Consider the following 12,635-nt stretch of genomic DNA (forward strand, 5'->3'; position numbering starts at 1 on the left):
TTTCAGCATAAGATCGGAAGATCTTATGCAATTGTAATTCTTTTTTCTCATGACAATTATAGATTCCCTGATGCCAAAAATAGATAGATTTATTGACAATTTTGTTGCTTCATTGACACAGCTATGTCACAACTGTATGAGGTAAAAGCATGAGTCCTGAAATCCTTGAGCAAGTCAACAGGGTAGCTCATAGATTGTATTAAAAAATAGAAGAAAAAAAAATGGAATACAAAGCAACAACCCCTGACTTGATCCTTCAAAGCAAGCAAGAAAAAAAAAAAATAATAAAAGCAGTGAGAAAGGGAAGGAGAGGGCACAAAAAAACCCAACACTGATTATATCCTTTTAAGGGATCAAACAACAGTGAAAAGATCTGAAATATTTTAGAAGTGTACCTTTCCATAGTTTATATCTTGTTCTATCTGTCTAGCAGCAGGTGCTTGTGGAAAAGACTGTGTGTACCGTACCTCGATGGCGTCATCATAAGTCTTGCGGGCCTCCGTATCGGTCTTGTCTGACATGAGCCAGGCCTTCAGCAGGTACTCATAAAAACTGTCGCCGAGACCTCCAACTGATGTATGATCTGGAAAAAGGGAGGAGGAGGGAAGGAGGAAAGACAGAGAAAGAGGAGGTAGCCAGAGTTGGAGGGCAGAGAGGGAAAACAAGTAACAGGCCGAGGCAGAAGAGAAAGGAAAAAGTAGAGAGACAGTGACAAAGCAAGAGACAGACAGGAAAAACAGGGAGAGACGGACAAATGAGAAAGCCAAAGTGAATTATTCATTTCTCGTCTTTCCCTCAAAGTCCTTGGCAGAGCACGACATATGGCATCAAACGCAGCTATCGAAGCCCTGGGTGTTTTTCTCTCTCTCTCTAGACCCACAATATTTTGGCATCGGCTTTTCTCTCATTTCCCGTTTTGTTTACCCTCTCCCTGATGCGCACAGATTTCAACGTCCTCCATCGTCCCTGTGGAGGTTTGCACAGCTTTTATGGCCGTCCTAATTAACAGGACGCTACATTGTGAACATGGGATGCTGCCAGTACTCACTGTCATCACTGTAAGAAATTAACTTTTCCAAAGGGCTTTCTTTTCCTGCCCCTTTGATCTCACTTCTTGCTTCACTTTATTCCTTTTCAGGGGCAACTTCACTCAACTATGAAATGAATAGGAATACATTTGTTATAGTCTATTAGTGCACAAATGTATACTAATACATTTACTTTGCTTTATATTCAACATAATAATAGATATGACAGGTTGCTAGATAGACTGATCGATCGATTGTTAAAAGAAAGAGATGAGTGCAAAAAAATGTTTAGTGAGGTTATAAAGATAAACATTTTTTTTCATGGGATCACCATCAGTGTTGTCTTTATCATAACATGGCATCACAGCTGAAACGAAATGGTCTTTTCATATTACAACACACAGCAACACATGTATGTATGTAGATGTGCTCCTGCCACAACAGATTCCCACATCAACATGAACTGATGTTTTCAAACCACCCTATCAGTATCCAAGCCTGTGCTTCACCCTCCCTCTCAGTACATTTAGGTTTATTTATATCCAGTTAATATATGTACAGTAGGTTACAGAGTGCCTCCAGGCTCACCTCAGCTAGCTAATGACTCAGCAGTGTGAAGCAGCACTCAAAATAATACCCAATGATTGTAGCTAACAGCACAGGATGCCACACAGAGTGCTGAAGTCACTATTCGGAGCATCAATATGCAGTGGATGTTAGTTTGGTGCATGGTTAGATATATACAGTATAGATTTGAGCTGGTTCATTTATCCTGTGGTTGGCAAGTTCGTCTTCTAGCTATTTTGGCAGGTGCAAGAACCCACCATCATTTGCAGCAGGGTTCCTGCCTGCTCCGAAATCTGCTCCCACCTGGTAGAAAACTTCATGACTTTTCCAAGACTTTCCATAGCTAAGCTGGAACACTTCCACGAGCTAAAGACCTGCCCCTTGCTGGTTTGTTGATGTTCTCGGCTCAGAAATACGCCACAGGGATAAACACGAAAAACCTAGCTTCCCTGCCTGGACGTAGCTGAGCAGAAAACAGCTAGGAAGCAACAGAGGCTGTCATGGCAAACATGCGTAGCCACTGAGCTGCTCCACTGGTACAGTTAAAGGATTTTTTACCTTGCTCAAGGGCACTTCTCTCATGGTGTGGACATTTCTCATTCATTTTCCCTAGCTGTCTGGAATTCAAAGCAGTGACCATCTGGCCACAAGCCTTCTTCCTGGGTGCTTCAATCAGAAGTGGACAGTGCTAAAAATAGGCCTGAACAGACTCAAAATGTTTTGAAGACACACTGAGATCTGATGACTTAACCTATATTCAGAGATGGACTGGGACGCAACTGTCCACAGGAAAGACGAGTGCGTAACATATGGTCTGTGATCATGTGTTTAATGTTAGTGTGGGCACAGGAACGGAAATGAATGTAAGTGATGTAGTAAGTATTCACATACAGAGCAGGGATGCGATATCCGAACACAAGTGGTCACTTGAGACACATTTTTAATGCGAGGTGCGAAACACAATCTGTCTCAACTGAATCTAGCCACTATCTGGATATATCTGGATAGTGGGTGGGAAGGGTGGGGAAGGGTGGGAAAGCATGAAGCAAGCAGTTGAATAACACTTTTTTATTTTGGTCCCAATTCACTTGACCTTCACAAATTTAGAAGATGAGTGGTAGAAATCCTGAATCTTCGGCCCTGGACAGATATAAAGTGTCAGATGCACCGACTGTTCTCAATGTTTGCAGGCAAACTAGAGGCTTTAAGCAGTGCATCAAACAGCTTGACTCGACTCCCAGCTTCTGCTATGAACTATGTTCAAGTTTTGAGTGTTGGTGCAAGGAACAGCCCACCACAAGACAGGGTCTGAAATCCATAAACTGCAGGAATGACCATCTGATCCTCATTTGTCAGTAGACACGCAGAGAAAAGACAAATCCAAGGATGCTTCCAATCTGTCTAGGGCTTTAGTCTTTCTTCTGATGTTTTCCTACAGCATCCTGATCTAGACAGTCTAGTTAACCGAGCAATGTTTTAAAAGATCCGCTGGTTTTGCTGTCTGTCTTGAACTAGGAAGCATCAGCCAGGGTCAGCGGTTAGTGTTTTAATAGCTGTGTGTTTGCCTGTGCTGATGCTGAATGCATGCTTCTCTGAATTTGCTGCAGTACACTCAGTCACCTGAGTTTCACTCGGATAAATTGTTTCTTATCTCAACTCTGTGTTCAATTAGTCCAAAACTTGTAGTTTATTGATCTTAATTTGCTGTTGTGATCACCAATTCACAAATTAGTAAAGGCAGCAACAGCTGAGAAACTTGTTTTCCTTCATCGGCTGAGACAGGACTATTCATTCCCCTCTAATTTAAAAATTAATTTTAATTCTATTCCATATTACATCCATTACTTTGTATCAAAGCTTTGTTTCTGTGCAAACAATAGTGTGGGATTGACATGCCCTTAGCTAAATGGAGCAAAAGACAGAGAATGAGGAGGAGATAGAGACAGATGAAGTAGTGATGAATTATTCATCTTTCGTCACAGAACGAGAGCAAACCTCGCAAACAACCTTGAAAGACACTATAGAGGGCAGTGTGTGTGTGTGTGTGTGTGTGTGTGTCTTTGCATGCATATGTGAGTATGTGAGTTTGTGAAGAAAATGACAGTAAGTGACTGCAGGAGTACAGGTTTGTCTGAGCAACTGTAAACTGAGCTAAAGACAACAAGCACACGAGTGTATTTGAGTGCCTAGGCATCTCGAGAAATTGAAAAACAGCATATTCCAGATCCTGTTGACTAGATCGAGAATGTGCAACTATTTGTTGAATTTGACAGCCTGTGTATGAGTGTTGGTGTTTATATGAAGCACTTACCATCACAAGTGCTGTACAGATTTACTTATGTTTAGGGACACTTGCTGGTGAATGCCCTGAAATAAATCTAAACCATAAATCTTTTAAGCTTAAGTGATAGCAATAAAAAGCCAATTATTGTGTACCATCGGCAGCACCAAAGTAACTATAATTACAATGTTGTTTTGCTTTAATTTTGCAGTTAATACTAGCGGCAAAACTTTTTATCAAAGGAGTAGAAAAATAAGCCAAAAATACAGGAGAAATTCTGATTGCTATTTCATTGCATTCATACTTGTCTACAGTGGAAAAAAAAACACACCACCAGCATCAGCTGAATGCAGGTAAGTTTTGAGTGTCTGTCTTTCTACCCTGCCAGCTACTTTGGCAGGTCACCAGCCCTCGTCTGGTGGCTCTTTCCTATTTTAAAAGTCATATGTTTTTAGCAAAATGGTTAAAGTGACAGATGTATTTTTATGAATCTGGTGTAAGGAAAAGGTTCCCTTCTTGATTCACTGCATCTGTAACTGGTTTAGTAAGGAAAAAAAGTTCAGCAACCCTAATACCTTAATTGATCTACACTCCTCATTATAGCTTCTTGTATTTTGTATGTAGCTTTTGTTTTTACACTAAAATACCAGAACTATATCTGTTCCCTTCCAAACTGAAGTCTCTCTTCATTTGTTGACAAAAATATCAGTATGCTTCGTCATTGTTCATAGGCTGATTTTGTTTAGTTTTTGCTTGTTTTTGTCCTTGGAAAAAAAAAAAGGTAATTTACTAACACTTCTAGTCATAATTTTAGTCAACAAAATGAACACTGCTGTAACAATTTGCCTTGTTTAGTTGATCTTACTTTCAGCCTTGACTAATAGCACTCAGGAATCAATAATCTCTCAATACCCCTAATTTTACAGTCGCACCAAAATAAAACCTAATTAGAAATAACTGCATTGTGCTGGGGATGCCATGAATAATGATCTCTACTTTGGCTGCGTTCAGGTCCATGTAGGATGGGACATTCCTGCCAGCCCCGAGCAAAAAGTAGCTTCATATTCTCGGCAGGTGTCAAGTTAATCTATTCTACCAACTACTATACTTTGGCAGGTCACCAAGCAAACCTATAAAGGACATTTTTCATTCCTAAATTTCTATTTTAAACTAGTAAAACCTTTACCAGCCACTGTGGACAAAAAAGGCAGTTTCCTTCCCTAGTGCCTGTCCTGGAGTCCTGGACAGAGAGGGAGGAGTTCTGGAGAGGAGTGAGATCCTCTCTCTGTGGGTCAGGTCTCTGTGTAGTTAATGTCACCAAATTACAGTTGCCAAGTATTGCCTAAAAACATATTCATTACCGCGAGCCGCTAGACAGTCTACCATAACGGTACACCTGAAATTTAAGACGCACACACAAACAAATGTCTGTATCTGGCCAGGAAATGAGCACTTCTTTACATAGGCCACAATGGCTGGTAATTCCCCAAATTGACTGGCTACTTTCACTATTTCATCAGCCAACGAATTGGTCTTCCATAAGGTGGTTGGTCAGCGTTCAGTTAATTTCCTGCTTTCATTCTAAAGTCTCATCTTGTAGGTGCAGCCGGTTCTGTGAAAGCAATAGAGCTAACAGGCTTACTGAACTTTTCCATTTCTAAAATGCCTTTCCAAAAATCTCAATTTCCTGATTGGATTTGAAGATTGGGGGCTGTGTAAATTATGATGTATGATGGAGAGACTGCAACTGCATAAAATGAGTATCAGCAGTGAACAATAATGTTTTCCAGGCTTTATGAAACTGCCAAACCTTCTGAGACCATGAGGGCATACTGACCCCTTCTTTCAGGATAACAGACTGCTGCCTCACATCTAATCATATCTGCTGATTTGCAAGTTTATCATTTTCACCTTGTTACTACTTTACATTGCAGACAAATGTTCAGCTAATCAAGTTTAAAAATATTAATATTTGTTGTTTTGTTCGAGGTGAACCACACTGAACTGGGCTATGTTATGATGGCACGATAAAAGTTGGTATTGAAATCTGTCACTGTCATGTTGTCAACAACCATTTCCAGAGGGTACCTGTGCTTTGAGACAGGACCATACCAGTGAATCTGCATGTTTAAAGTAATATCTTCAAAATGAATATTCTTCATGTTTCTGCTAATCTTTTCTGAAAGCAAGGAGTCATAATTTAACTCTCATAATTTTTCCTTCCTTCTATCCAGCCTTTGGTTTCCATTCATTCCACTACGGCATGAAAATAAACTTTCAGCTGCTTTCTTCACACCAGTATTTCATCACCATAATAAAATCGTCCACATTAGTTTTCCTAAAAGCAGCAGCACTGTTGTGTTTTGATGACTTGAAATAAAATTGAAAAAAATCTGTCCACCCTGGAAAACAGTTCCCAGGAAATGTTTGCTTTATACAACCAATTATCAGTTCTGTGGTTCAAGAATGGTGACAACGGTGACTTTGCCACAAAAGACAACCATTATAAGGTGGGTATGTCAACCAAAAATTCAAATTAGAAAATCAAGGGATTTTGACGATATCTTGTGTAATGTTTAGTACCGCTGCATGATTTGCAAAGTGGTTTGTTTCCATGGAAAATCTGGGGAAATTGTAGTAAATGGGCCAAATGTTCAAAACCACTAGCAAGGTCCTTTAATGTTCACTGAGCGTGTCCTGCTGTCTACTTGTCTCTTGTTCTTCTCTGTCAATTACCACTCCATCTGTTTATGCCCCTCTACATCGCTCTCTTGCACACTGGATCCCCTTTGAGTGGTTGCTTGATTTTTACAGTATATCATCCAAGGCAATGATACATGAAAGACTTGTTTCAAATTTCCCTGATGCAGCATGGGGTGCAAAACAGAAATAACAAGCAGGAGCAAAATCGCAGACTTAAAAAAAAAAGAAAAGAAAAGAAAAGAAAAGACTAAAAGAAAGATGTGAAACACCGCCCACAGCACCAACCGCCCTTTTACAGAGCACATTTTGTTGAATGTAAAAGAGGGGGGAGTAAAGGTGATGCAGATTAAAATACAAATTGTAACGTGAAGAGGCACCGATTGAAGTTTCGTCTGATCTTTTTTGTATTCCCCACAATCTCTCTACATCTCTCTGTCTCTCAATCATCATCCCCTCCATCCTCCCCACCCACCTTTTCCTCTCCATCATGTTTCTGCCAATCAAAGGTACAGGTCATGCAGGGAGCACCTGTCAATCAAAGAGAGGGTTTGCTGCCTGGGCGTGTCGGGGCGGCTTCAAACACACACATCATCACAGACATAGGGACACATATGCACAAGGACACACAATCACACACACACACACACACACACACACACACACACACACACACACACACACACAAAGCTTTAAACACTCTATTTAAAACATAGGTCAAGGACACAGGCTGCTTGGGTAATACTAATTAACTTAATGAAATTGTGTGTCACGGTGTGTGACAGTATAATCCATTTCTATGCAGCCCACTATACAAAATGCTCGCACAGAACAGCTGGGGTTGGCCAGGCTTTAGTTTCCACTTTCCAGATCCTTCTACCATCAACGTGTACCACAAGAGGAGGGGACAATGACTCCAGCCAACACCTGACTATGGATTAGGACTGAAAAATTAATCGAAATATTGTCGAAATCACAATATGGCCGAGTGCAACAATCAAATCAGGAGCAGCAAGGTAAAATATATCACAAAACGTTGTAAATTAAGTATTGTATTGCTACAGAAATGTCCTGATCTGTTCTAAAATTCAGAGCCCTAATAATACTTAACACAATACATGGGTCAAGGTATGATTTTTATCACGATACACCGTAAGGGTGTGCAAATTGCTCCAAGAAGAAATCCTGATAGGTTTATTAAATTACGTAACAGCAGAGAGAGAGAAAGTGACAATGGTGTAAACATCTTGTGTGGAATCTCATTTGTTGGTAGTAACGCATGTAAATCATTTAATGGTATATAATAATTTAAAAGAGTCCACTGTTAATAATGGATTTTTGCGATGAGATACCCAGTTGCCTATGATGATACGGTGTTTCATATGAAGAGTTAGGTGGCTTTGGTAATAGAATTTGATTTGATTTGAAGAGGACGTTGGGAATATTTGGACCTTTTTCTACTACCTGTGTATTTCACTGCTGTTCAGCGTGAATTTCCTCACTGTTGATATCTTTGGGGAAACAATGTGAAAAGGAAAGAAAGAAAAGAGCAGGGAGAACGCTTGTTTTCTTTGCACAAGAGGCGCAGGGGCCATGTGATGTGATGTGACCCTTTACACTTACTGAGAGAGAGATACGGTGCAAACAGAGAGAAAAGAGGAGACAAACATCAATCGCAGATAATTGATGCCAACAATAAAACATGTTTGCATCATATCGGGATATATCAATCCAGTTTTGTACTGATACAGGCCATCTGACCTGATGTAGCCACATCTTACACATTAAGGCTGGAGTGCCTTGATGAATCTATGAACTGTCACAACAGTTATATAATATAGCAAACAAATATAGCAACACTCTACAGAACTGAGTCAGTATGTATAAACAGATATTACAATACAACCTAATGCATAACACCAAGACTAATATTAGAATGATAAATGAGGTGAAAAACTGACTCAGAAAATTGTAATTCTCAATTCCATTTCAGTTCATAAAAGCAAAAGGTCACAATTTATTTGGACCGTCTAATATTCATATTCAACTTAATATAAATTTTGTTGAAGTTGAGTCTTGTCTGTCGACAGACAATCAGCTTGACAGGTCATATAAATTGATAAATAAAATGAGCACAATGCTCTTAACAAAGTGCACTAAAATGGACACGTTATAACATCACATAAAATAAAGTGTAGAGGACTAGAATTGCTTCAGTGTTGTGAAAAGTAAGTTCTGATGTCAAATATCTGCACATCTTGTGGTCTTTAAAATGTGTGGGTCACTAAATGTGTGCATTTGGGAGAAAAGTGAGGGGAGTTAGAATGCAGCTGTTGTTACAGGAGTTACACATGTTAATAGCACAAGATTTCGGTTTTATTTAAGGATCATTAAATGAAATCCTGTTATTTCGACTTTTTCACACACACACTCTTTGCCATGCAAATCCCTTCAAACCACATCATCACAGACGTGAATGTGTGTCAAGGTGTGTACGAGAAAAGACAATCAGAGTGTTTGGACTGTGTGTGTGTGTGTGTGTGTGTAACCAAGGAGTGTGTGCATGAGTAGGTGAGAGCGAAAAGAGAGTGGGTAGTGTGTGTCTTCAGTAACTTGGGGAGTGTGTGGGCAGTGCGGTGTAACAGTAAGACACAGTGTGTGGTAATAAGGCTGTCAGTCACAGCGGGTTCTCATTAAGACAGAGCAGCTCAGCCTCACTTCTCATTAGCCTGGCTTAACTACTCTATAGACACCTACACACCTCCATCATAAGAGAGCATGCATACACACATGCCACACACACACACACAACAAAGAAAAATATAATAAGAATAACAATAACAATACTAGTAATAATAATACTACTGTTACTACTTACTACCTAAAAATAAAAGCATGCACCTGCCAGAACATAAACTCGCAAATGGTGGCACAATGTATAAACCAGAGTATATACCCATAATTTACAATGTCTCAGTGCCTAAAACAACCATAACTACCAGTATGAGGCATTCAAAAAATGCACCATCCAATTTCAACCAACTAGATTTTTCAGGACGTAATAACGCCTCGAAATTATGGTTGTTTAGCTGCCAAAGAGGCTGATTCACAGGATAAACTTTCCAGACACAGTCAGAATTTACCATCTTTTGGCTGGTGGCTGGTGTTAATTTTGTGCCCGGAGAGCAGTGCAGATAAATCTAGTGTGAGACAGCCGCTGCGCTGACTTTGTAGGATTGTGGCAGCTGGTCCTGGTCCTGTAATGCATTGTTTCTCAACGGGTGGGTCACGGTCCAAAAGGGAACTGCAGGTTGATTCTGACTGGACCACAGGTATGAGGGTCCACTTCATTAAAAAAACAAAAACAAAAACAAACAAACAAACAAAAAAACTATTTTGTAGTGTACAAAATGGGCTTTTTTTTTTCAATTTAATTTTTAATTTTTTTTTTAAGGTTTTACCTTCTTAGTTTTCTAATTTTATTATTTCCTGTTTACTGTGTGCTCTTGGTGCCACAGGGAGTAGGGACCGAAAACGGGTGGCTATCAGAGAGGTATCAGGTATGAGAGTTAACAAATGTAACATATCTCTTTAAATACAGCTACTACAAAACGCCCTCATCTAAAATCTGAATACCTCTTCAGAGCACAAAAGTAAGAAAAAGGACATTAATAAAATATTTAAAAATTATGTAAAAAAGTTATGTAAATATGGTTTTCAAAAGAAAAGGGAATTTCATTATTTCAGTGGATTAACATTGCACAAAAGCATTTTACAGCACTTTTTATTTCATAAAATCAAACTGATTGGCTCCTAATGTGTGGACCAAGACTGAAATACTGGGGATGAAGTTGGACAATGAGTCAGCACCAGCTGAGATCCACAAATGTAATGGACTGAAATGCATGTGGTGTGCGGCTGCTCAACTGTGCAGAGTGACAAAAATTTATAAATAATTTGTATTTGGGAATGCCGGTCATGATCCCACAACAATGCCTCGTACATACTGTTTATTAATTTGAGAAGAGGCTTTGAATGTGCCGTAATTTTCTGCTTTCGTGAATCTGTGAATGATAATTGCAGTATCGTGATGACGCCTGAAGAAATGACTGCAGCGCGGCATTGTTGGTGTGTGTACTGTTGATGAAGAATGTGTGTGATATGCAAAGTGCTGCACACACACACTTGTTTCTCTCTGTACATTTCCACCGAATAAAATCATTCATTGACCCGTACTGTAAACCCTGAACTCAACTCCTAAACCTGAGCTAACCCTGAAAAAAAAAAAAAAAGAAAAACATGTAAACATCCTCATTATGAAGGCGTAAAACTCAAACTGGTTCTCAAAACGAAATAAGTACAACACACAAGTTAAGACCTCAGGGAGTGCCTGTGTGTGTGTCTGTGCGTTTGTCCATAAATGCATACCCAATCATCTAGGCTAGCAAATTAACTTTGCATACTGATAAGTAAACATTATCTGTAGCACTAAGATTTGTTTTAATTTCTTTCCCACTGCTAGAAACTGGCAGCAGGCTTCACAAAAGTGGATGGTCCTGCTTTTTTTTCTCCTCAGAAATGGTTACTGAAATTTTCTGTTAAGGCAGTGGGGTTGTGTGGTAAATATTTTATTTTAGTACTGGCTGCGTGGTGCCATTATCCTTCAGGCTTTTTTAAACATTAAATGAAATGAGGGTGTCTACAGGTATCAGAGAGTTCAATTTACTACTGAATGAAATTCAAGACTGGTGTCTGATAAATAATATTTGTGTTATTTAAAGCTTCATTAAGCAACAGTATATGATTTTTTATTTAACAGTAAAATGACTCTTTGTAATGTGAGAGTCAGCACTGGGGGTCTTCTTTCCACCAGACAGTTCACAGCGAGCCTGTTGTTATTACCTGGTGAGAGATTTCTAAATTTCTGTAAATTTCCTCTGCCCTACACTTCACCCCACCACTGCTTCAACTTCATAAAGCTTCTCTGAAACCGCACATTCCGCAGATAAACGTATCCAAATTTCACATCAATCGTGAGTGCCTCGGTCACTGCAGTCTCCACTGCAGGGTAAGACGTTTATTCAAAGCAGCTTAACTTGCAGCTGAAAGTCTGCAGCGTCACCTGATTTTCAAATATGAGCTCAGAAAAAAAAAAAAAAAAAAAAATCAAGTAACCCAAAAAAAAAAAAGTCATCCATTTTTTCCATCCCAACAACACATTTTTCACCTTAACTTTCGGTTTTGTAAAAGGAATCCACCGTGACTAGGGAGGCAGGTCTGACTGTTCACAGAATTTGAGCTCTCAACATCCTCTACTGGTCAGAGATCACTTACTGCAGTTTTAAATTAACATTACAGATAGGTATGTAGTTATGTCCATTACATAATGTTATATACCTTTAGTCCAGTGCAGTGGTGTGTTTTATGTAGGAATATGTTAGACTGTTAGAATGGACTGTCAGGTCTAACAGAGCCAGGGTCCTGCTGTTGTTCCTGCTGACTCACTGAAGAGACTCTGCTGCACCTCAATGCAACAGAACCTTCATTAAAATCATTAGTAACACCTGTGTTTACCTGCTATTTCATGTCAAAATGACTCGGTCCATTTAATTACTTTTAAGGCTTAATATCTTTGAAATTGAATTTAAGACATTTTAAAACTTTTTAATGACCTGCACACACCCTGGGGGTACTCCATTTCTCCCCAACCAGCACACAGCAGAAAAAAAAATCACCGGTCACAGGTAAACATGAATCACCTAAACCATCAGGGGCATTTTTTGCCCCACTGTTTTTAATTTCACAGGTGTTAAGCAACTTCCAGGGGAATTTTTGCCCTAACACACTCTTGATTCCTGTCCTCCTTTCCACTCTTCCCCCTTTCCCTTCCACTTCATTCCACTGTATGTTTCTTTCTTGTCAACCTCACTCCCTCATGTGTGAGGGGCGGTGAGGGGCCGCAGGAACCCCGGCTGATTGTAGAGTATCTATGAGCTTTAATTAAACTAGCGTTGTCTTGCAGTAATTAACAGAGCTGGTTAAGGCGATGAGGTGGAGTG

The 12,635-nt window shown here is 39.6% G+C and overlaps 1 protein-coding gene across 5 annotated transcripts in view; it reads right to left on the reverse strand.

Annotated features, from left to right (window-relative positions):
• The window catches only part of man1a2 (mannosidase, alpha, class 1A, member 2), a 184,953-nt gene that overhangs the window by 24,606 nt on the left and 147,712 nt on the right, over positions 1-12,635 (reverse strand). For all 5 annotated transcript variants that reach the window (XM_030080339.1, XM_030080338.1, XM_030080337.1 and 2 more), the window contains one exon: positions 468-583. In XM_030080339.1, coding sequence (XP_029936199.1) covers positions 468-583 — 116 coding nt within the window. The remainder of the gene's footprint in view (positions 1-467; positions 584-12,635) is intronic.

Source organism: Myripristis murdjan, chromosome 21 (assembly GCF_902150065.1).
Source record: "Myripristis murdjan chromosome 21, fMyrMur1.1, whole genome shotgun sequence".
Taxonomy (NCBI): domain Eukaryota; kingdom Metazoa; phylum Chordata; class Actinopteri; order Holocentriformes; family Holocentridae; genus Myripristis; species Myripristis murdjan.